This window comes from Strix aluco, chromosome 5 (assembly GCF_031877795.1).
Source record: "Strix aluco isolate bStrAlu1 chromosome 5, bStrAlu1.hap1, whole genome shotgun sequence".
Lineage (NCBI taxonomy): Eukaryota > Metazoa > Chordata > Aves > Strigiformes > Strigidae > Strix > Strix aluco.
This window is the reverse complement of record NC_133935.1, coordinates 79,412,491-79,439,041: the sequence shown is the minus strand read 5'-3', so window position 1 is coordinate 79,439,041 and position 26,551 is coordinate 79,412,491. Positions and strand designations below refer to the sequence as shown.

Genomic DNA, 26,551 nt, shown 5'->3' with positions numbered 1-26,551 from the left:
GGCTCTTTAACAGCAGCTAAAAGGGACTGTTTAGAGCAAAACTGTTGTTGGTAAACTTAGGTCTGAGGGGGAACACTGCTTCAAATGGGTAAAGACTGAGCTTGTGTGCAGCAGCTTTTGCAATTTCATGTAAAGTCACCTTCCTGAGGTCACTGTGTTTTCCATAACATTGTCCAATGGCAGGGGGGAGGAGGAAAGTGAGGTTTCAGCCACTAAAAGCAAATGACAAGTAGCTTCAGAACCTAAGTACTCACACACCAACCTGCTGTCTTAATTTGTATTCAACAGATGCCTCATTTTTTCCCCCTCACTGCCTAGTCTGTGCCGATCAGTATAAACAATGGAATTTTTGTCTTTATGAAAATATTCTTGTTCTGTTTCACTTGAAGACAGAGATAAACATGAAAAAAAGAAAAAAAAAAAAAAGAAAGGAGAAAAGTAACTTTCATAGACATATATTTATAGTTTATAAGATTGTTATGTAAAGCTTTAAGAAATAGTCTGGAATTTGGCTGAGAGATTCATGAAACCAGTACATGATGCATATAAGCTTTAAACAGAGAAAAACAACAAAAAAGAAAACCTGAGTGATCCATCTGTGAGATACTGTGAAATACCAGGGAAAATGAAGATGGCTAATTATGCTCATTTTATGTTATACTATCCACATACAACATGTATGTGTATATATATATACATAATATGCATATATGTGTCCAGTCTTCTCCCATTACTATTTTTGTATAACATAAAATATGCTTTAATTACACTATTTTGCATGTACTGAATACCTGGCTTATTAGTATATGAAATTTTTCCTTCCTAGTCTGATCACAAGTCACTAAGGTGTTGCTAAGTAGCTAATTCTCATCCAGAATTAAGAATTTCTATTGTCATGGGAAATATTTATTGGCAGTAGTAGCATCTCTGTCTTTCCTTCTGCTCAGGTACAGGGAACGGGCCAGGCTCTGAGAGAGTAGAAGGCTGTTATACAGCGTCAGCAGATATGCATTATCATATGATCTCCAACACGATGTCAGGCTGCCACAGTGCAGTGCTCCTCCCCACATCTGGCCATATGTTTGCTTTACCACTCTTACCACCTTTACCACTGCCGTTAGTTCTCAGTCACTGGGTGAACTGCTCCAGGGAGCTCTGAGCATTGAAACCGCTTGGAGAGAAGAGAAAAGAGGGAAGATGGACTGCAACTGTTCAGACTTAGGTTTGACTGCGCTTTCACCAAGCCCAAGTGCTGGTGAAAAAAACTCGTTGTAGAGTGTGTTTATTACCTGATGCTCTTTGTAGTTATTCTCTCTGTATGCAGTTATGCTTTCTGTGTGCACATACAGAGTAGCAAAGTATTTGAAGTATTTCTAGAATGCCCGAGAAACAGAAAACAAGATGGGTTTTCAGTTATTTTCCTAGAGAATTGCTCTAATGGTATCTGTGTGTACATGTGTTCAACCTACATTTGAGTTTCCACAGGCAAGATTTATGTCACTGACTGGTTCAGCTCCATCCTAACTTTGTTTTGGATTTCAACACTTCAGGAGACAGAAGGAATCCTTCCTGTGTCTCTATTTACCTGCCTAAAATATCATGAACTATGATGTCAGAGAAATAAATAGGAAAATAATGTAGTGGAAAGCTTTTCTGAAACAGTTACAAATTCAGTCCAGAGAAGGGATAAAGTTCCCCTCCCCTGCTGCAATCCCTATTCACTGGGGATTCAAAGAGGGAAAGAAAGAGTTAGTTAATGCTTTCTTAGAGCTTGTTTTTCTTTGAATTCCCCCCCTCCTAGCACACACTTCCACATATTGCTGACTCTGAAAGCATTTGCAGAGGTCAAATTATTGAAAGTTCAACCAAGTTTTCCTAAGTTATCACAGTTTACCTACCATTCCCAGCTTCCACAGATTACCTGAGCAGTGATTAAATAACTATCAGTTCTGGCATCGGAAGCCATAAACTGACCCTTTAGCCCCTACATTTTCTGTGATATTGTTTGATCTTCCAAAGATGATTTGCACCCACACACTCTGTTCAACAGAATCAGACTTGTAATTTGTCTGTGAAAAAAAAATCCTCATTAAAAAGTTTTTTAGTCTAAAAAGTCAAATAGGGCAGATATATGAAGATGACAGACGGCGGTTACGGTTTTGTTGGTCTTATATCCCTGTCATATACTAATGAGCCACTCAGCACAAGAAGAAAAAAAAAAAAGAGAGAGAAGCAAGGTCCAGAGAAGAACAATGATCATAGCAGATGTTGCACACACTCTCAGTTTGTAGTTTGCTGCAATTCACCTGGACTATTTAAAAGCCTGTGATGAATGGGTGGCACACAAGATAGTGTTGTGTCTTTCAAGTCTCTGACAGTTGGCAGTAAAGGTTACTAAGCAAAATTACATAGGGCCAAAAGGTTGGCCATGATGGATCCCAGATACAATAGAACTGGGGATTTTCTGTACACGGAGTGATAAGGAGGGACTTTTAGGGCTGACAGGAATGACTTGCCTACTATGACAAATGAAGAGGTAAGGATGCAACTGTTGGCATAGTACGTGAGAAACGCAGGATCAATTTCTTGTCATTTTAGTGTCTTAGTATGTGGCCCTGAGCAAATCCCGTAGGATCAGACCTTGAAAAGGTATACAGCGGTCTAAAGATGCGCATCAGATCATAAGGGGACTTTCAAAGAGAAGTGGGAAATCCTGAACACCATATTTTGATATTAATCTATGTCTTATTTTTCTGAGTCGTATCAGTTCCTTAAGTTTTATGCAGGAAAATTTCCAATTTTGAAAAAAATGTGGGTTATAAAAGCCAAAATTGGATTTGAACGTCAAAGTAACTGAATCTGTAATGCATATGTTGTAATACACCTTGCAAGCTGGCTCTTCGGCCAGCTGTGGGGAAAAGGACAGGACTGGTCTATTATCTATCTTTTCAGAGATCCACCAACCATTAAATCTGTTGGGTTAGAGGAGCAATTCATTCTGCAGCCGGTCATTTCGGAGAAGACGTTCTGGGTTGATTAGACTTCCCTCAACATAAAGTTCAACACACCAGGACTGGAATAGGATTTAAGGAGCCAAAAGTTTCATGGCTGCTGTTGCTTTGTTTTCCCCTTTATAATAATTTTTCTTAAATTGGCTTTTCTCTGAAGAATTAGAACATGAAATATTTTTCTGCATTTCCCTCATCTCCTGTAAAAAAACATATGTCCTTGCCAGTATTTCCGCAATGAAGGCCCAACAGCCCATAAACATAAGCAATCAGAAGGACGGAAGTCTCTGTATGTGGAAGTTTTGTTCCATTTGGATGAGTACCACAGAACTAATCCATTGGAAACAGAAGCTACTGACCCATACCAGGAGTTGGAGAAAATAAGCTTTTTGTAACTCTTATTAATGTCACATGCCTGGCACTGAACTATTAAGGTGGGTTTCTTACCATGGCTCTGGGTATCACCGTTGCCATACATTTGCATATGAGATGAACATCAGGCAGCAGAGGCCAAGGGAATAGAAAAGGTTTGTTTAGGTTTGAAGCTCAATCTGAACATGCTGCTGTTCAGACAGGCATATAACCTGTCTACAGAACAGGATGCAAAGAATATTTTTGAAGAATTTGATGAGGTGTTTAATAGACCTGAAAGCATTGTGAATAAAACACATCATACTGATACAGATCCCATTATGCTGCCAAAAGTACAAGCATCACATATAGTACAGTCTCATTAGTCCTGAGAAATGAAGGAAAAGTTGATTATGACAAGATGGTAAGATGCAGTGTTATTGAGAGAACGCAGATACTAACTGGTGTGGTTAGCAACCCAATCACATACAATAAGAAATGTTATGGATTTATGTAGATTCAGGAGATTTAAATAAGGCTACCAAATGCAACATAGCCCAAGGGAGCGCTGGGGAAAGACATGTCTAGACTTCCAACAGCAAGAATATTTCCAGATCTAGATGGAAGCCTGTGATTTTGGCAACTCCAGTTTGATAAAATATTAAACTCTACACCTTCAACTCCCTTTTTGCTGATGCATTTTTTAGTAACTTTGCTCGGTGATTGCTTCAGAACTTAAAATTGCCACCCCACAGAATTTTAAATCCTTTAAAATCCAGGTGAAAGCAGCTATTTATAACCTCTTGAGCTAATGTGATAATCATCAACACTGTAAAAATAATAGCTGATATCCGGTTCAGCAGGTCTGGATATCAGAAACATTTTTCTTCACCATATAGGACTTTTATAGGTTTCTTTTTTTTTTTTTTTTTTTCTTCCAAACGAAAAAGAGAACAACTGTGTCAGCGTTAAGCTCTATGTCAAATACACTCCAGGTTTAGATTCCTGTCTGATATAGGCCAAGGACTTGAACCTAGATGTAGAGCTTCATGACATGTTGCCTTCAGAAGTGAGGCCAACATCTGAAGTTCCTCTGCATTGCTGCTTGTCCCCAATACTAGTTCAGCATTCCTTCTACTGCATTAGCTGGTGCATGCACTGTATCTGTGTGAAAAACAACCCCTTTCATATGCCCACAAGGATTATTTTTAAACATTCTTTTTCACCATGTTTCTAGTATGTCCCCACAAAAAGTTTGTAGTGTCCTAAATGAGAGAGTGGCAGTCCGTGACATAAAAGCAAAAAGCAGCAGATGATGTCTTGATATTCTTAAATGGGATTTTGCTTCTGAAGTCAGAACTGCATCCTGAGTCTCTCACACATCACACTTAAAATTGGGCTCTAGACTGAGCCTCCTTTTGGGCCAATAATTATTCAGTCATTCTAAAGCATGTTACAAATACCATTAGGTATACACCTGGAGCAATTTCAAAGGGACCCTTTGCAGAATTGTAAATACTCTGCTTATCAAGCAACTCACCTGCTATGGAAGAAAATAGCAGGGAGTGTATCCGAGTTAGATTTCAGATTTCCTACAGGAGTGTGCTCTCTAGGGAGGTTTTTAGCAATCAGATACAGACTGAGAGGGGCCTTTTTTTCTCTGATTTTACCAGAAATTGCACACTCAAGACAAGAAACCTTTCCCTCAGAAATGACTGGATTAGTACTCCATATCAAAAAACGGATTCTGGTAATTCCTGCATAGTTCTGAGAAGGACCTGATCACATCAATATAAACAAGTAATGAGTCATCTAAAACACAGGAAACGATTCTGAAAACATAAGTATGTTTTTAAAGCACACTAAAGACTTTCTTAGAGAAGTTAAGCTTTCAAGAGCATCTAAGTATAAAAATCACAGCAGCAGCAAGAAGGTTTGAAGCAATCATGAGTCAAGTAATACTATTTCTGAGTAATGAGAAGCACCAAATAATGCCAACTTGCAAGTGATTAAAAGAGTAATTCTGCATGGATGGTCGACAGTGAAAGCCCAGACACGTCCAGTATAACTTTTTGTAGGATCTATCAATGTGAAGTTGCCGCACATATTGAAAGGTGGTATAAAAAACTCCAAATCATAATGCCACACAGCATGAGACCAGAAATGCTAAACAGAGCCCCCAAGTGCCTATCTGGGTTTTGAGACATAAAACACTATATAGAATGTCATATAAATGCTGTTACGGAAAATAAAAATAAAATCTGCAACAAATATGGGAAATGATGTAGAAGAACTGTTATTCCTTTTGAACTTGCTGAGCAATAGTGGAATAATTAATTAAGCTAATAACTGTGGTTGTCTTCTGGGGTGAAGGGTATTATCTGAAGAACTGAGGAAAGTTTGGATTTTACTTTTTCCCTCTCTCTAAACTCCGCAACTAGATTGCTTTCAAAAGACCAAAGAAAAAAGGTGAACAGATTGTCATTTGAAAGAGAGTTGTTGCCCACCCTAAATTGCCAGAGTTGAGGTTTCTGGTGCTTGCCATAGGAGTGTTGGCCAAATCATTCCTTCCAAGCAGAGCCCAAGTTCGCCTTGGCAGAAGCAACATATGGCAATGGGTGTCTTTGAGATATAAAGCCTCTTCAAGCACAACTGAAGTGCTGCCATTGCCCCTTTCCTTATAAGGGGGTGTAGCATATGCTACCCTGACTAGCTGATTAGCACTACTTAGAGCTAAATAGCAGGAGGATGACCCACAGGATCAGTTTTTACCTTTCTCTGTGTCTTTAGACTGGCATATCCCACAGAGGAAGTCAAAACATGAGTGGTCTCTCACTTGAAGGATGTAAAAAGTATCTCTCATCTCTCCCAAAATGATACCGTATTTTCTCTCTCAGATGAGATCTTGGATAAATTAGTATCATTGTATGTAATCCACATGTTTTCTGGGCAAAATATATATTGACTGAGGACTATGATTTGTTTATTTGGTTGCAGTAAAATAGTCTGGAGTGTTACACATTCATTCTACATGAGAAAGAATTTTAGCTTTGTACTCTCTTTTCCTTATAAGAAAAAAAAAAAAAAAAAAAAGTAGTTGTCCCTTCTTTATGCAACGAGAAGTAAATTGAGTGTAACAACATCACTGTAAGATGATGTGCTTTATAAAGTCCTGAATATGGTGCATCTTTTGTGTTGTGTTTCTAATTGTTTGCTCAATACAAAAGGATAATTCATTAGGCCAATTCTCCAAATAATCTCAAAGTGACATGAATTCCTTTGCAGAGTGAATGTCTGTAGCAAGTAATCCATGGAAAACAGACAGGCGTCTCTTGTCATTTTGGAGCTCTAATCCACTGCCTGGAGCATGAAAATGCTCAGGATAACAAGTGTGGGAATGACCAAAAGCAACATTATTTCTGGATTTTATCTTCTTAACAATGCTGCTGATCAATAGAATTGCTGAATCTGGCAGATACAATGCCACGGGATTAATGAGTTAAACTCAGGAAGCAAAAGAATTTGTTAAAGAGGAGAGGGGAAAAGCCCCTTCTTTTCCACTGGTGTGTGAATATTAAGCAATGAAAGCAGCAATGACAGAATTTTAGCCCTTGCTTTACCATAGCACCAAGCCTTGTTCTGCTTGAGTCTTTAGATTTTAATTAGAACCATACTGACACCCGCATTTTCAACTATGAACTTCAGTTTCAAAGTTAAAGCTATTTCCTAGATGCTGGCTTAGTAGCTAGGTCTGAACACAAAGAAGAGATGCTATGTTCTGTAAAATTCGGAGTGTAGTGTGATCACCATCGGTGGGACTAGATAAATGTTTTTTAAGCCGCAGTACGTAATGGTAAAAGGAAGGAAGAGAACTCACTGAAATACTGTAGACTGTCACCATAAAGCACTCACAGACTCTTTTTTTTCTAGGAAAGTATAAAACAAAATAAAGAGGGATCATCACACTTCTTTGATGATGCCAATGTTTTGTAAAGGTTGATTGCCAGCATTTCTGTCAATACTGCATTAGGAATGTAATACAGGGTACATATCTGCGTAAGGCATTACATTCCAAAATGCACATTAAATTGATATTCAGCATAGCATGGAAAACTGAATAAACCATCACTCACTAGGAAGGGGCTGTTCAGATGTGTGGGAGGGGAGAGCTTAAGTTTGCTTATATGTTTGTATTTACAGCTCCTTAACATTTAGAAGACCTCTGGGGATTTTGTGTGCCCTTTTGTTTAAACAAACAAACAAAACTCATCATCTAGTTTGATTGCATAAAAATATAAGATTATAATAATCACACAGTCCTAGAAATTGGAAGGTTTGAAACGTTTTTTAACTTCTAAGAACACTTCAGAGAATACTCCAGTGTAATTTATAAGCCCCTCTAGACCTGTACATGTCTTGAACTGATTGTTGAAGTGGGCTTTACTAGGAATTTCTTTCGCTGAATTGGAGTAGTGCAGGAGGTGGGGAGGGCGGGAGGGTTAGAGCAACCTTCCCTAACAAGGCTTTAAAAGCTTCAGTGGCAAAGTTACGCTGATGGAAGACTTTGTTACTTGTTTTTAACTGGAAGCAACCCGAAGAGGATTACGTTATGGGCAGGAGATGTTATTTATGTGGGTAGCAACATTGTGGGTTGTGTTGTGCTGTGTTGTTTTTAAAGGGGGGTGTACATTTTTTCAATAGGCCCGTAAAATGAAATTAAAAAAAAAACACCCCAAACTCAACAACCTGGACAACGACATAAAATAGCTGGTGAAATTTATAGCTCCGTGCCTTCCCCAAGCTCGGTGGAGGTTTCTGTTCCCTCCTCTTATCTGCGGCGACGTGTTTCTTTCTTTCTTTTTTTTTTTTTTTTTTTTTGGTCTTTTTTGCATGTGTGGTGTGACAGCAGGGGAAGGGGGGGTCGAGCTTCCCTGCGCTCCCATTGTCAGCCGCCCCGGTGTCCCCCCTTCCCTCTCCATGTGCGCGGGGAGCGCGGGGCACCCGCCGCGCCGCGCCCGCCCCTGCCGCCCGGGACCCGCCCGCCGCGCGGGGAGCGGGGCGCCCGCCAGACCCGGCCCCTGCCCCGGCCCCGGCCCCGGCCCGGCCCCTGCCCCCGGCCCGCGCCGCCGCCCGCCGCCGCCGCCGCCTCCCGCATCATGCCGCCCCCCCGCCCGCACGCCACTCGCGCCCGGGGGCTGCCTCCCTTTCCGGCCCGCGGCGTGTGCGTGAGAGGGGCTTGAAGTTGCCCCGGCGGCGGCGGCGGCGGCGGCGGCGGCGAGGCGGGGGGCCGGGGCGGCTGGCGGCGGCGGCGGGGCGCGGCGGGGCGCGGCGGGGCGCGGAGCCCACCCCCATCACCTGTTACCTCCGCTCCCCAGGTTGCCTGAAGTTCCCCGGCGGCGCCCGGCAGGACGGGGAGCGCCGCGGCTCCGGCTCGCAGGGACCCTACAGTGGCTGCTGCAGCATGGGCTGGCTCAGGGGGATTGCCTTGCTTTCCTTGGGAGTATTACTAGCAGGAAGAGTGAACTGCCAGCATGTGAAGAATAATGTGCCAAGGCTCAAATTATCCTATAAAGGTAAGTCTGTTGTTCTCTCGTATTCTCGGTTTCCCCTCAGGACCTCTCCTCCTTGCCCCGGCGCTCCCCTCTCTCCCCACCTTCCTCCCTGGTTTTCCTTATCTTCCAAAGGGGAAATTGGCATTAGGAGAAATTTCGGAAGAAATAACTTAAAAAGCCACTCCGTGCTACGGTCGGTACCACGCAGTTTAAACACAGACAAAGAAGAGTTAGTTGCATTTGCAGCCGGGGACTCCGGATCGTGCTGATCCGTGGAAGAGTATTTTGCAGTCTTGTGCTATTTCACCGGACTTTACTCTTCAAAACGATGAGACGTGTTTGGCCACCCAGCTAATCTCTCCCGTGCTGGGCATGGAGTGCAGCCACAATACCCAGATCTGTCTCAAACAGCATGGAATAGATGAAGATTTATATTTTCCTTTTTTAGGCATGAAGTAGTTAATTTTCAAGTCATGAATATTCAGTTTGTACAAATCTGACAATCAGATGCCTAACATAAGCAGTAGATGGTGGGTTTGCCAAGAAACTATAAACTGAAAGGAACAGATCAGTCCAGAAAAGGAGGAAAGGACTGTTATGCACTAGAAAATACTGCCTCTGGATGTTTAATGCAGTGCAATTTATTTGAACTGGGGTTGTTTTTGGTGTAGTCTGATGTATTTCATTAGAGATCACAGGAAAGGTGTAACTGAAGAAAGAGCTGTGAGATTACGTTTATGTTTGAAATTGTGTAATGCCATTCACACTGCAATTGTCAGTAATTAACTTTTGTACAATACTGACAGTACTAAAGGAGGACGCTGAAGTAGGCAGACTCTTTATCAGCATAGTTCCTCTCTAAGTACATTTTCAGCAGAATTCACCAAATCTGGAGAACGTGCAACTGGGAGAGAAGTTTAAAATGTAAGAGCTGTAGGGTATTATTTCCAGAAGGGAGATCTATACATCTATGTCTGTATATATATGTCTCTCTGAAGAGCTGCCTTCTCATAATTCCCAGATTATTGAAGGTTGAGAGAAGGAACAGCAGCTACGGTTCTGAAAGAAGGGTGGAAAAGTAACACACTGCTTCTACAGTGGGAAAAAAGAGAACATGTGTGTGCATGCCTGGTCATAGATGTCAATCTCAGTTTACAGTATAGTGTCAATATATCTCTTGCCAGTAGAAATACGTTTTCCCTTTTTTTTTTTTTTCCATCCTGTGCTGCAAATGAGAGGGGGAAAAGTACTCTCTGATACAAGGCACGCATCATTTTCGCACTCCAGATGAAAAACAAAAATTAAACACCTGCAAAACTTGGATGCACTGTGTGAAATAAATGCATGTGCAGGGTTCTATTAAAGAACACATGTATGCATATTTGTGTGTGTTTAAACTTGAAAAGCTATGTATGAAAAAAACAGTTTAAGGGGTTCAGAATCTGTTAATTTGGTTTTCATAAGAAAAGCCATTTGTATTTAACACAAAATTGATTATTTTACATAATAGAGTCTGAAGAAAGCTTCTACCATAACTACATGTCATTTCAAAAAACTCATTAAAAACCTCTTAATTGCTTCCAAACTTTTACAATCATACTGAAACTCGGATTAGTATATAGAAGCATAAATGCTATAAAAATATCCTGTAAAGAGATTTAACGGCTAATTAATTATTGTTGGGTTTTTTTTCACCCTTTTAAAGTTTATTGATGGCTCAAGTCTGCTACCTCTGCTCATACTGACTAAATTCACAGAAACTAGTTTCAAAGGGTGGCCAAATCTGACTGATAGCGGTTTTCTTTTTTTTTTTTTTTTCCTTCACCCTGCTGGTACTGTATCCATATACAGTTTAGCAACATTTTGCTAATCTGCTGATTGGTTGTTTTCCAGTTCTGCTCTTGCTGGGAGAAAGGGTCTCATTTTCTTTTTTTTAAAGACATCAAATTTTAATATACAGTCAATCCTATATGAGCAAAACAGGAAACTGAAAGGAACATTGAAACTGTTTTTGTAATTGGCAGATCATTGTAAAAAGAGAATGAGTTCAAATGCTGAGCAACCCTATTTCCTATCTAGTAAAGAAAGTAAATGCATAGTTGATTCAAAACAAGTTAAAGTCTGAAGACTTACAGCAATTCACACTTTGGCCTTTGATTCATATGTATACTTAATCACATATTTGACTTAAAACATGTGTAACCCTAAAAATCAGATCAAACTGCTCACATGCTTAATGTTAAGTACCAGTGTAAATTCTTGGCCAGGTCAAAAGGAACGTGTTGCCTGTGCTGCAGCATTGATCCCTAAGTATGGGGATATCATTATTAGTCAGGGAAAACTAAGCCTCATCAGCTGGTGCTTTTCCAGACAAATTTTGCTTCCAGCACAGTATTTTATGCACAGATCAATGTTAACACCTTGTGTAGAGCTGTAGGTATTGAAAATATGTCTTTTAGACACTGACTGAACACCTTACATGCTAATATGTATCTCTCAGGATATACCTCACTGCTATATGACTATGTGATACTACATCATTCATCTCTACTCAGACTTTGCAGTTAGGAAAAGAAGCTACCCAGTTATTTACCCGTTCAGCTTCTCCATGAAGAGCTGTGGTTGAATAGAATAAATTTATGATATTGAAAAAAAATATTCAGGGTGAAAAGAATGACCCAAGTGACTTCCCTTTTTCAGTGACTGTCATTGTACTTTCTTTTAACATGCATGCTTGTTTTTTGCGAAACAAACACCTTGGAGCTAATTGTCAGTGCTTTATTTCAAAAGAAAAGCAAGGATGCATTTTAACTTCTTGTTTTTCTCGACTAATTAGATGTCAAACATGGTTAAAAAGCTCAGGCATTTGCTTTAAAAGTTAGCAAAACTAGTCATGAAGGGTTAAATCCCTGCCAACCTTGATTTCCTATGGTCACTTGTTTTCAAAGGTCCAGTATTAGCTCTGCCATTTCCCAGGTTGCTGGACAGAAGTTTCAGTGAACTCCTATTCTTGCTTCCTCTTAACTTCTTGTCACTCAGTCTTGCGGAAGATTAGAAGCATCCTACGGGGCATGTAACGGATAGAAAGAGGAAGAGAAAGTGTATAAATGCATATATTACAGCCACATCTGCGATCTGAAAAGGTTCTTTCTGTTTATTGTAAAACAGAGTTCTGGTTATTTGGTTTATATCACCTTGATTTTGGTGGCATATTAAAGGAAGGAAATTTGAGGAGAGCACTAGGGAAATCCTTGTTCCAGCTGAAATATGTGGTGAAACTTCTGTTCAGTAGCATCAGGGTTTTGCTTTGTTCATTTTAAAGTTTACAAGCATTTTCATCTTAGTGCGTGGATTGGAAAGGTTTTGCGCGGATGATATTTATCTCCTTATTTCAGTGAAAGGGAATTAATATGATTAAAGGCCTGATCCAGAGTTCACTGAAGTCAGTAAGTTCTGGATCATAGCCTAAATGTGGTAAAACCAGCTATAAAACTGAAAGCCCAGTTGAGCCCTTCAACCTCTGAGCTCCTCTTTTTGTGTCCTTCAGAGACTTTGTATCCTTATTGTAAAGTAACAAGAAATATCATTCTTGATATGTCAAAAGTAAAGGTATCTTTCCTTAAAGATTGTAGGGGGCTTTGGTTTTGGTTTGGGTTGGGGGTGTTTTTTGGTTGTTTTTTTTAATCTCACTGGCTTCAATTTCGGTGTCAGTTGTAAGTCTCTATACTGTGTCACTAGGTCACAGATTCTGTTCAAGAAACTTCTATTGAGCACAGAGTTCTCAGAAAGATGGTGATCAAGTTGAGTGTGCAAAGTTTAAAACAATAAATATAGTCTTAACTCCAGATGGATTTCTTGTATCATTTATTGTTTCCTATTTTCTTTTGCTGTCCTCTGTATAGGGAGGTAACGGCACAGAGATGAAGCCAGCTACAGTAACCTTTAAATATAAATATATAAGCCCAGAGAAAGAGAGAGTTTCCATTAACAATTCCTTGATTTACAGTTTTTTCTTAAGGCAACCCTGATTTTTGTCTCCACATGAGTAAATCTTATGAACTCAACTTTCTCAAATTCATCTGTCGCGTCCTATTTGTCTATTGAAAATTACTAAATGCTGTAAGTATGTTTTGTAAGAGTACATGTGTGGTTGTTCTTTGTTATTGTTGCTCAATTGGATACATATTACTTGAGAATAAGTAACTGGAAAAGCATTGCACACAGATTTGGTTCTATTACTCCCTGGCTCCAATTCAAGCCATATTAAAAATAAGTGTCTTGTTTAGAGTTGCAGTGATAGTGAGAACTACTCCGTCCTTGATGTGCAGTTGATTTACAGTTTTATAGGATGGATTTTCATATGGATGAAATCCTGGCCCTAGTGAAAGCAATGGCAAAACTTGTGTCCGTTTCAATCTGTCCAACATGCCGTGACGAGGGAGGAATGACACCGCACTGAATTACCTGTATGTACACTAGTCTAAATATGATACCTGGTTTGTAGTTTGTTGACCCAGTCTGGTTGTAGTTGATGACCTGCTGGTGGGTTTGATTGTGGTTTTTCCTTTCCATCAAACTCTATAACTCACAATTCAATACCTCCACAAATATTGGGAAAGCAGGACAAAGTGGGAGAAGGAAATGGGGAGAGAAATACTGGCAAGGGAGCCTGTCTCTCTTGAGTTGGGACCAGTATTAGAGTATGTCTCAGATTAAAATACTTTTGCTTAAACTATATTGTAAAGTACTGTCTAAGGGAAAAGCCACTCTAACGTGCCTGAAAAGGAGAGAAGGGCAACCCAGACTTAGGAAGAAGACTGTGAGGGAAGGCAAACTGGTGACATTTGTAGTCTAAGTATGGATTTGTAACACTCTCCAGCTCCCACCGTTCCTGATGGCATTTCTGCATGGCTCTGGCACTCTCGGATCTCACTATTCAGTTGGTGCAGACGCTGGGAGGCAGTGAAGATACCAGATGCAGCCACAGCCTCTTCAGCCTTTTTTTTTTTCCGAAAATGATGAGTCCTTCAGAGAAGATCTGTGTGTTGGTCTTTCTAACACTGGTTGAGTGGGGTCTTCACAAGACCTGAGAACTGTCAGAGAAGACGGTAGGGCTACCCTGCCTGCCTTTGAAATGCCCCACAGGCTGACAGGAGGGAGAAGCTGATGAAGGAAGTGGCTAAGCTCAGATCTTGCCTATATAGGGAAATTTTCAGCTAGCTAATTAGGGCCTGAGACAGGCAGTGTAATTGGAACAAGGAGGGTGAAAACCTAGCCCAACATTTTCAGAAAAGTGGTTTCTGAATTACAGAGCCTCCCTTTTCTGAGAAGCTGGAGTTCTCTATAATTATTTGTGCTGTACAGTTTGCAAATGACTGAATTATTCATGGAAGGTGCTGTATTGACAGCAATGGGAACTACTCTTTTGCTGTGGACAAGGTGTTCAGCAGTTACTTTTACTGTTTGTTACAGCATCTTTAAAACTGATCTAGTGAGTAATTTAAACATCCGTAGTTCGCTGAGCTCAATGGATCTACTGATAATGTGAAGTCTGCCTTAAAATTTACTTCTGTGCTTGAAGTTTTTTGATCAGGACTGAAGTATCTATCTGTTTGCTTAGGGTTTATTCATGTGTGTATTTATTCCATAAGGTTTAGCAAAACAATATTTAAAATAAGAAATCCAGTCTTTGCAGGTTGCTACAGTGTAAGTGGGTTATTTAGGATAATCTCTCATGCGTGTGCTTCTGTACGTACAGAAAGTATTTACATGGAGTTCCATCTGAGAAGAAACCACTAAATTATTTATATTTTTAACTCTTTTTGCTTGGAAGTGTTTTTCAGATTTTATTTAATGCATTGCTATACTCTGGCCCTTAATATGGTTTTGGTTTGCCTAATCACTGATTCCGCATACGGCCTTTAATGCCCACAGCTGCTGTTAGAGAGACATCTTTTTTATTTACTTCCTCTGGCCCACAGGCTTTTTCTCTCATGTGCATACCTGGAACATTACAATGGAAGCACAAGCAATACAAAGTTGCTCCAGTATTTTGGACATTTTCAGTGTTTAAAAGTCATTGAACTGAAGCCTGACTTGACCCTAGTTCAATCTGAAGCAAAATCTCATCTTCACCTAAGGCAGTGCCTAAGTGACTGAGAAGAAAACAAATCCTTCCAAGTGGTGTGGATGGTTGTGACATTTTCCAGTTGTTTGAAAGCTAAAAAGGGTAAAATTGTCTTCAGGCTCCCACCGCTTATTTTTAAGCAAATGTGTAGGGTGGACCCTGGCAGTTCTGTGTCAAAATTTTAAATGGAAGTTCTGTAGTTTGTCCTGGTGCTCTTGTTAATTAAGGTTACATGTGAAAGTTGCTGCTGTTGTGGTGCTGGTGGGTGATTCAGTGAATTCCTTCCCTTGCAGGATTAAAGCTCCCTTCAGGAATGTCTGCAAGTTCACGGTCCTCCCACATACAGCCTTCATATAGGTTAGCTGCTCTCTTCCAGTAACAGCTGTGGATGGTGCGAATAACTGTGGGGATAGTACATTTACTTGACTTTTCTATTTTTTTCCAAGTGGGATAGTGCCCCAATGTACAAGAGAGAAAAGGATGGCCACAGCTGTCGAGAGCATCAGAAATCTTAAGAGTGATGTAGCCTTTCTCCTGCACCACAGGAGGTTCTCTGTGGTGTCTTTCTCTTTTCTTTTTGACTGACATAGTCAGCCACATTAGGCTCTTTTCACTGCCAATGGAAGGAGAGGTACCTCTAGAGAGCTAATCTTGGGTTAGGCAGACTGAATGAGACTTTAAGGGTGCTCATCGCTTTTCAGTGACTGTAAAACGAATTAAGGTCCTTGTTCATTCATTTAGTTTCTTCCTTTCTGGGAAGGTATCAAAAGAAGGTACCAATTAAATGCTATGGAAGAATTTAGGCTGTATTCTGATCCAAAGCATCCTAATTTAAGAAACCGTCTCTGCTTAAATGAGTATTTGAAGTTGTGTAAAAATCCAACTGATTGTGTATGCCCTCAGTATCAGTGATCTTGAGGTCACCTGTGACTATCTAAATTTGCATCAAACTTTCAGTTATAGCAAGAAATATACAGTATCACTACATTCTTCATATTCTTAAAACAGTTACCTAACTTACATCTCACATTTCCCATGTCTCTCCTCCTTAATAAGCTCATCCCAAATCCAGTGACACATGCCGGATGTGACTGTCTAGGGGTGCAGAGCTTTACTAATTTAATAGCTTAATCATTCAGAGCTTTCAATAAACTGTCCCCTGAGCAGCTCTGTTACTTTCTGAATGTTTCTACACTTCAAAAGAAAAATTTATTCAAAACTCAATTTCATATAGCATAGTTTGCAAATAAAGATATATATGCATACGTGCAACTCAGAGGACAGGTGTCTCAACCCTGATTCTATCCCTTTTCAGCTGAACTATTTCAATAATGAGAACCTAATTTAGGTTCATTCCTAAAAATTCTAAATCGACTTACAGTTTGGGGGATTCTTTTCTCACTTTGGGGATTACAGATTCCCCTTGAGCTAGACACATCTACAGCAATCCCTGAAACGTGTGAGCACTAGTCTACTTTGTGTCACATCTAGTTTTCATCCTTTGCTGTTTGATAGCCAAATGCAGTAAAAGTCAGAAGTTTTTGCCATTCTTCTAATGTTTTAAAGTTGTTTGACATTTGTTGGGCCGCCTGCTTATCTCTCCAGCTGGATGTTGCAGAAACTTTAGAAGCGAGCAGTCAAATAAAATTCTCATCTCTTATAAATATTTTCATGCAAAGTTGGATCTTGCAGGGAACAATCTGAGGAATGAAGTAGTTATTTGCTTTCATCTAACTTGTGGAAGGAGGGAAAAGAAAGCTCTCCTTTACTCTCCACTCTAATGAAGCAAAGCTCATGTTGGTTCTGACGGCCCCTCTTGGCTCCTTTTGAAATTCCAGCCTTGTGTGAGAAAAGGACACAAAAAAGCTCTGTGAGATAATTTAAAGGATTTAGAGCTGCCTTTCAAGGGGGAGGGGTTGGTGGCCTTTTCTAGAGGCAACAGACGATAAATACAGCTCACAAGCATCCAAAAGAGCTGCAGAGAGTGCAGGGTACAGCTTTCATCACCAGCTAACACTGGAATGGCAATAGCTATCCTCTCCTAGACAAGGAGGAGGATAGCTATTGCCACAGGGAGGTGGATCCCACGCCTGGCCAAGGCATAGATCGAGGTTTCTTAAGATGAAGTGGAAATTTCAGGGTGTTAATATTACTTTTTCTTCCTTCATGAATTTCCTAGTGCAACTTTACTCTTTTGCATGAAGGTATAGTCTGAAATGGTTCTGACTCCTAATGAAGTTCTTTTTCTCAAAGCACAACAAGGGTCATATCAGCAGTGATGAGTGTTGCTCTGCAGTATCTGTAGGCCAACTTGGTCTCATCTCCATCACGCTAGGTCCTGTAGGTCGCCCTTCTGCTAGGCGCATGTGGTAAATGCCAGTTCCTGTCAAGTGATAGGAGGGACAGCAGAAATGATGTCTGGGAATCTGGGAAAGAAAACTTTATCTTACAGATTGTTTTCCTCATATTCCCTTCTACTACAGCAGGTGAATGGCTGTATCAAAACTTCTTGCTCTGACGGCCTTGCAGACAACAATATAAATGCATGAGCTACCTGCAAGTTTCATAGTTAGGAAATCATTTTATTTCTAAATTGCTCCTCTCCCAAGATGTGTCAGAGTCCATCCACCCAAGACCAAGTGTATATTCAGGAGTGTATGTACAGGAGGGTATGATAACATTTTCAAAGAGTTCTAGTTGGCATTTCTCTGAAATTTCCTAAACATCAGCAGAGCAATATTTGCAGGATGTTGGGTGTGCGGTTATCAGTATGGTAAATCTCCATCCATATTGCTGTTGTAAATATGTATCCTCAGTCATTTGTACTCTAGCCATAAAAACTGACCTCCAACAAATAGGCAAACAAGATTTCACCTCAAGTGAAAAGACTTAGGAGTTTGTTAAATTTGAAAGAAAATTCCTCATAACTCTTTTTAAAGGAGTGTTATGAAATAAAGTAATAATAATATTATTATATATTGAAAATGTTGTTTTTCTCTGCAGCCTGGAGTATTGAGATCAAGATTAACATGAATTTCTAATTCTACTTTCTCAGAATTTGTTTCCCATCTGTGATGGAACTGTAATCTACTGGGCATAATACTTCCTTTTCTGGCATCCTTTTACAATTTTGTGTCTCTCATCATTCTTTTAACCCCCCCCTGGAACTCACACTCCTTACTGGACAACAGTCACACAAATTAGGAAAGTTTTGTTATCCTCACCTACAAATGGAGGTTGGAGGTTAACAGAAACCCAGCACTACAACTGATGATACACAGGAAATCTGTACTGTAATGGGAATCAAAGAAAGTACCATAAATGTGAAATCCTATTAATTCTTTGGCTCTTCTGTGTCAGCTTCTTCACCTGTAAAGTGGTATTAAGTGATCTCATGAGAAATTGCTCGAGATCCAAGACTTGCCATGCTTATTCAGAGCTGTATCCTATTCTCAGAATAATCCCATTAATGTGTATATTCAAAGTTCAGTCAGAATTTATTTTTGATCAACATACAAAGGCCTTACAGGTACTTTAAAGTTATTATAATAATTATATTCACAGCTGTGTATGCCTGTGACATGAAACACATGCCTATTATTCAGAAAGCATACCTAATTTAATTCAATTTGGATATTCCATATGGTTCTGTACAGGAACCCTTCACAATGTCTTTTGGAGTATCCACCTTTATTTCACACTAAATACACTGTGAAGGTGATTACAGATGACTGCGGTAAAGAAGATCCTCTGTGTTTAGTCTTTGCAATACTGTCTATCAAAGGTATCTGAGTGCTTGCAAGATCCTGGCCTATTTCTCTGAGTTTAAGCTAGACTTCTCTTTTTTTCTAATCATAGCTGATAATATTTAAAAATTAAGAGGGAGTTAAACTTTTTTTTCTTGCGGTTATCAGACAAAACTAAAAACCGCACTTTGGGCACTTCCTCCTCATTCCACCTAGTCTGAACATACCTTACCAGGACACTGGTGTTTAAAACTCCTCTGCCCCTACAAGTGTACGTGTTTTCCTTTCCAACAGATTCTGGACACAAAACTTCTATTTCTTCCTGCACACAGCCCTTTTTTTGACTTTCCCTACCCAAAATGCTTCCCAACCTTCCCCAGGATGAGGGCAGCCTTTTTTAGCCACTTGGGGAAATATTCAGTAATCAGTTCAGTCAGTTATAATTGCCTATCATTTGTGACTCGCTCACTGGAAATCTGTTGTTTGACAGCCCTAGTTCAAACCTAATAATGAGGATTAACTGCTGTAATAAATTCAGAAGTGGAATTCTGCATCTCTGTAAGTTTCACATCCTCATTCCTAAAATAAGTAAGAAAGCACCTGTTCCCTCATCAGCCTGGCCTGTGTGAAAATAAAATTGGTTGTTCATATATTCCACATACCTTAAATGCAGCATTTAAATATTACCTTCAGTGAATTAACTCAAGGAATTTTTTTTCTTTGCTTTTATACTTCCTCATGCCACTTACATGATGTAATGTTTTGAATAACATTCTTTTTCTATAATAAAGTACTGGTTTTCATGCCGTTAATTAAGAAATACAGAGCAAATATGAGATTTTGTATGATTTTGGTGTACTTTTGAACTTCAGGCACAAGTTTTTAGTTTGACTTGTTAGACTACGGTGTCTTACTTGACCACGTGCTACATTGTTTTCTGACAGTTGGTGCTAGAAATGCTAAATCCAATTCTTGAAGCTGGCAAGCAGACCAACAGAAACCAACATAAAAAGTTCTGTTTACTGGAGTAAAGAAACATTTTCATTTGTCTTCAGAGAAAGCAGTATCAAGTCTCATGTGTATTATTATTCTACAGTAGAAATTTTAAGCTATCTTCAATTATTCTGGTGTAAATCAAGTGTAACTTCATTAAATGGCTGTGACTGCAGTGGTGCATGTTTAGACCACTGATACTGCTAATTGACATTGCACCAAAGGGACTGAGGACAAGACTGAGCAGTGCAACTTCTAGTTTTTGAACACAATTTCCATAGCTGAGCCCAAACAGCCTTTTTAAGGTCATTTCTCATAACTGCCACTCTTAAAAACTTTTTCTGTCAGCATGTAAGAAAATGACAAATGCTGAATTTTGTTTCACTGTAGGTTCACCCCCATTACTATGCATAGAAACTATTTTACCTTATGCCAGACATATGGAAGTGATCAATGTATGTAAATTACATGAGGAGAGGTGAAATACAGCTTTTTAGACTAGGAAATGTGTACTTGTTTGTGGTTATAAGACACTGAAACCACACCAGAAAGGGAGACTTAGGTCTTAAGACAATTTTTCCTTTAAAATAACAAATGGCGAGTGGATAGAATAGCAATGGTTTTTGATAATCACCATGAAAGCACAGTATTGTCCTGAGCTGAACCACTCAGTCAGGTCTCTCGGACACCAGGGTTTAAGAGACAATTGCGTGCATGTGCAGGGTGGACCATGAACGTGTTCTACGCAGAGGTGAACTTCTCTGGGACCCACTGATGAGTGAGTACATACTGTGAGCAAATGCTCGGTAGTACAAGTCAAGTTTCTTCAAACATGGGGTTTAACAGGCAGGGTCTGCTTAAGTGTCTGCTATTGATTTTCCTCCCCTGATGTCATGGTGTGCCCATGGTGCAATGATTTGAACCTACTCTAAAAAAAAGGGATTTTGAGGGCCTGAGTTATTTTGTTGGGTTCTGAGTGACCACGGGAGGAAAAAAGCAAGAGCTTAAGTCAGCTCTGCCTTTCAAACAGTTTGTAAAACTACTCTCCCCCAGCTGGTCTCTAAGAAATCAATACTTATTTTGTCAGCAAAATGCATTCACAGTGCTCCCCAAATTTTCCATTCCAAGAAAGTTGGATTATTTTTTTTCCATATTCAGTATTGCAAAGTAAGAAAGTAGTCTAGTGTCTGTCAGGGCTTTATTCTAAGGCATTGTCATAGCTTTCATTCTGAATTGAAAAATGGACAGATCACTGCGTTTCATAAATGTGTGGAGAAGCTGTCAAAGCTCCTATTTGCATGTGAATGGTCAGCTGAGGTAGGAAGGGAGAGATGTAAATAATTCTCTAGCTAGCTCCTGGCAAAGATCATTGCATTTCAAAGTGCTGTGAAAAGCAGCACCATAAAACTTTAACCTATTCACAGGTATGGAAACTCCCATGCCTTAAATAGATCTGCTGTAACAACGACCACTTGGGGAAAAATGAATCTTAAAAAGCAATATCAGGTCTTCCACTACTATACATTTTCTACTTCTTTTAATATTTCAAAAAAAGGTAAGCTAAAAAAGACACCCTCCCTCCCCCTCACAAAAAAAAAAAAAAAAAAAAGGCAAAAAAAAAAGCACGAGATCTAAGCAGTAAGCAGATCTAGACCTTCACTGAAAGTCTGGCAGACAAGTGTGACAGGAGTGGAAGAAATGTAAAGGATTTTAATATTATTCTGAATTATGTCAGTATCTGACCCAGGAGGCCCCCAAAATAATCATTACTTTAATCTTCCTTACAAACTGCTCAGCATTTCACTATTCTGCTCTGCTGTTGTATTTCAGTACATGCTCAACTAGGTAGAATGGGTGAATGTTTTAGTTTAAAACTAAACGTATTCTTCAAAAGATACAGTTCTTCATGCATCCAAAAAGGCTAAAAAGTGAAAGTAAACAGTAGAAAAATGAGGAACGCAGAGTAAAATAAAAATCTTAATAGGCTCTGAGCCAGACAATTTTCTGCATGTTTTATTGTACCTCGTGTCTGCTTAGATAGAATTGGCATGTGTATATATGGAGAGAGAAAGATTTACTAAGCCATTTATGCCTGAAACAGTTCCAAAAACTGTGATTAGGCAAGCACAAGGACTAGAAAATATTTCCAAAGTAAAGTTCACCTCCAAAGGTGACGTGGATTATGTACCTACCCCTTAATCATGAGATAACATGGGACTGTTGCTATAGTTTACCAATATAATTTCCCTTGATATTGTTTTGTAGTTTCCATCTACTTACCTCAGCATACCATGATGTATTTCATTCAAGCTTCGTAATTCAGTAAACGTCTTGTGTCACCCCTATAATCATTTGCAGCACGCATTTTCTTTCTCAAAAAGCTTCTGTGCACTTTGATCTGGTTACACCGTGCTGAAAAGAACTCACAGAGACAAAGTTAAATGCAATTTCATTCACTGAACTTATAAAGGGCAGTTATTCAAAAGCTCTGGGATTTGCTCAATCACAATAATATTCTGTAATGAAACGTGATTTGTCTTGGTATTTACCAGGAGATTAAAAACAAAAAAAAGGATTGATTTTACAAACTCCTACTCACATGAGTAGTCCCATTGACTTCAATGTACATGCCACTCGCAGCATGAAGGGCCCTTTTGGGAGGTTATACAAGTTCTTCTTCGCTTACGAAATAATAAACCAACAAACCAAGCAATTGTAAGGATCACTTGAAATTTTTGAGCTCTGCCCAATTAATGGGAAGAAATGAGACAAAAACTGTTCAAAATATTGTTCTGTTCCCAAATGATAGTTTTCATTCAGTAACAATCCCTCTTGATCCTGCTTATCCCATGGCTCCACTGCGCTCTACCACCAGTGCCTTGCTGTGCTTCATTGCATCCTCATGTCCAGTAGGATACGTCAACTGAAGTCACTACGAAAGACCCTCACTAAGTCTGCTGGATCTTTGAATCCTTTTAAGTATCAATATGAAATTTGATCAGATTATTTTTGAATGCCCAAGCAAGTTTAAACTGAATTTTTGAGTAAAAGAATGTCCTCTCTTACCCAAGCCCTCTCCCATTTTCCCTGTTAACAGGTCTTTCCATTAAAACCTTCTGTTCAGAAGTCCATCTGTGTGAATGTAACATAGAGCACACATTAGACACAAATCAGCCCTGAAGCTGTTCCACTGATTCAAGCACAGTAACTTTAGATAAGTAATACTGCAATTTTGGAATAGGGTTTCCATAATGCAGTTGTTCTGTTTCAATAACCATTCCCATATCTATCAAAAAAGGGCACAGCATTGTGGAAATGTTTATCCCTTACTGGAGTATTACTTATTTTCTGTAGCTATGGCTCCAGGCACTTTGAGTGAAAGTTGCTACTGCCTGCTTCTCACATGAGCTCATTGGAGAGGGCCCAGGAGATCTCCCCACAGCAGGAGACTCCAGAGCTGCTTTCCTGCCACTCCAAATAGCTGCTAACACTAGCAGGAGAGCAAGGAATCCCTGCTCCTTTTCAAACATCTGTCTGACAAAGTGGGACAGCGAGCATGGGGCCATGTGCTCCCTCACCCCAGACATCTTGTCAATGGGCTCTCAGTGCTCTTTGCAAAACAGCAAGAGGAATCTCAAATTGCAGCCACTCAGATATAGCCACTTGTGCAGACACTTCTATTATCCTAAAATTTATTGTGCCCTATGTCACATGTTAAGAAAATGCAGAAAGTCTCAAATGCAGTAGAGGGTGATGGGGCAATAAAATTTTTTACATTTTATGATAGGTATAGATTTAAAGAAGGAAGCAAAAAGAATGTTTTCTATTAAAAATAGGAGTGGAAACCATTTGTGGCATAAAATCGAATAGGAAACACATTTGTACTACTTCTGATTTCTGGTGCAGTTGGCTGTGAAGTCCTTCAGTAGGCTGTAAGGGGCATCAATTTAATTAACTGGAGCTGTTACTTAAACTATGTTAGCAATCAGAGAACAACCCACAGAGTAACTCATGAGTAAACAAGTCTATGATGTCTTGAAACAGAGGCATCCTAACACTTCTCTACTGCTGGCCAAGAATGATGTTGAAAGGTAGAAATTGCATTTTATATTAACATATATGCAACAGGTTCATATATAAAGAAGGCCACTTACTGTAAGAAAGCCTCTGAGCCTGTTCAAGTGATAAGTAAAGGACATGCAGACATCAGGCATCTATAGAAAATTGCCAGCCAGTGGCAGGGTATATGGAGTGTAAATGCAACACGGTAAACTCCTTCCCCTGCTTTGTTCTACTGAGACCAGAAGGTTCCTCCCAACTGACTGCTCTTCCAAAGGGATTTCTTGGGTCTGACTAAGCTCAGTCTATCCCTCTGTGAAGCTAAGCTGAGAGAAGAAACGTCCCAAACTCTCTGAATTCTGAAAGTATCCTTAGGTAGGAAATGCATGCATTTACCTACATAATGTATACAAATATGAAGCTATTTACACACCCATACTTGGACCAGATCCATAAACAGTGCAAAATTTTGCCACACCCTGCTGCAAGTTATTTTTAGCCATTCCTCAATATAAATGTCTAATTCAAAATTAAGTTTCGAAATAATGAATGATGTGTTTTGTGTTTCAGTGGGTATAAACGTTTGCGTTGCATAGCGGATGATTTAAGCATGAAAGGTCTTGCATTCCTAAATCTGTTACAGAATGTGGGTGGGAGGTGGATCTTTTCTCCTTTGCTCATACCAGGAAACAAAGAATGAATGAATATTTGTCGTGATGTTTCATCAAGACAGTGTTAACATTAATTGAAGATACACGCGTACATTGTGGAAAGAATGACAGCTTGCTCACAGTAAAACTTTCTGAAAACCAGGACATTGGCTTTCAGTATTTGTACAGGGTGTTAGCAGCGTTGATATTGAAAGTACTTAAACATGAGCCTTCTGCAGCAGTCAGTTAATTAGGCTAGGTATGGAGGAGGTCAAATGCTATTAAAAAACCCCAAACAAAACCAGCTAATAAAACCCCAAATCCAACCCAATCCAACCCAAACTTAAAAAACCCACACCAAAAAAATTAGCACGATTTTCTTCAGCTCTGACATAAGGGCTATCAGGAACTATGTCTTCTCCTGCTCTCATGTTCTTTCCTTAATCATCCATGGCTGGTCATCAGTGGTCACTGCATTATACTGGGTTTTGGTCTGGCTGGATATTGCTGTTCTTATGTTCCCATCTCCAAAATCAGCCTAGAGATTTCTCCATCAGTGTTGGGATTCATGCTCAGTCCTGCACAAGATGATCCCCATGTATACCCGCTAAGGAACAGTTATATGAAAAAAATAACAAATAGAGAAGAAGAAATAATAAGAAGACATAAAGGGTTGGATTTTTTAGCAGTGTCCCTGTGTCTTAAACTGGAAATGGAATGGAATTTTATCCTTGTGTACATTTAAAAAAACAGTACAAAACAAACCAAAAAAACCCCACAACAACAACAAAAACTCCAAACAGAGCTATTTCTAATAAAAACATTACTCATACTAGTATCATAGCCCTTACTTTACATTTATTGGCATAAATGCAAACTTATAAAGCTGTGTGGATGTTTGCCATATGCAAATCCATCCATCCATAAATCAGCGTACAGGCTAGAGACTGCACAGCTGAAGTGACTGTAATGGTAAATGAAACCTTTCACCACCAGGTCAAATGCAGTTCAGCATATGTGGTAAAAGAAAAAGCACTATCATACAGGAATTGATCTGTGGCATGTGTGAAACGAGTGACTGACCGGTTCATACTGTTCACTACCACAACTGGCACCCCAGGTTTGAGCTGGCACGTAAGTCAGAGCTGAGCTGCAGTGGCAAAGCACTGAAGCAACCTGGCTGATGACCATTCTCTAAGTCATGCATAAACAGAGAATTTGCCTTATGGCACTGTCTGGTAGTGTATTACAAGGATTAGGCAGGCGTTTTCCATCAAAATGAATGGTCAATGAAAAAGGAAGTTTCCATTTAATCAAAATTTTCCAGCAGTTCTATCCGAATGAAAACATTACTTTGGATTGTTGTGCTGATCTAAGGCACATAATGTATTCTTCTGACATTAACCTCTGTGTGTTCAGGGTAACAGCAAGTTTTATAGGAGCTTCATGTGCTTTTGCTGCTTTCTTCCCCATTCTTTCCTGCACAGGACCATAACTCCCATTAACATCTCTGAGTGCCTCAGAAATCAGCATAAGGCTTATATGATAGGAGGACAGCATAAAACATATAGCCCACTCTCAAATCCTGGCTTGAATGAGGTATGAGGCATGTTTATCCTTCGTATAAGATGCAGTTCAATGTCAGAGCATGCCATGTAAGACAAGGCACACTCAGAAGTGTTTCCAGGCTCCTTGATTTGGGAATATGAGTTGTCCACGTCTGGGCTGTGGAGTATATGCACTGGTTTTCCCCATTAAAGCCTAAGAAAGCTGGACACCCAGACAAGAACAGACATAGATAAAATGATCAAAAACAAAAGTTATACATTCCTGCATTTCATTTTTTTTCTAAGTTGTCATTCTGTGAAAAGTTCAACATTTTGACTGTTTGTCTTAATTTGAAAACAGATGTTGGAATATTGTAATTTCCCTTGAGACAAAAAAATTCCTTGCTTTTCTAAGCTTTACTTATTCCTGCTATGAAACTGTGTCGTCCCAGAAAAACAGTGCTTCGTAAAGCTCCTATGTGAGTTGTAAAGCTCCAAACCATCTTGACACATACAGC

The 26,551-nt window shown here is 39.6% G+C and overlaps 1 protein-coding gene across 4 annotated transcripts in view; it reads left to right on the top strand.

Moving 5' to 3' along the window:
- SEMA3A (semaphorin 3A) overlaps window positions 1-26,551 on the top strand; it is a 339,853-nt gene that overhangs the window by 160,495 nt on the left and 152,807 nt on the right. For 3 of the 4 annotated variants that reach the window (XM_074827923.1, XM_074827921.1, XM_074827924.1), the window contains exon 2: window positions 8,735-8,932. The exons of the other annotated variant lie outside the window; for it this stretch is intronic. In XM_074827923.1, the coding sequence (XP_074684024.1) occupies window positions 8,821-8,932 (112 nt within the window). In that variant the 5' untranslated portion in view covers window positions 8,735-8,820. The remainder of the gene's footprint in view (window positions 1-8,734; window positions 8,933-26,551) is intronic. 4 annotated transcript variants of the gene reach the window in all.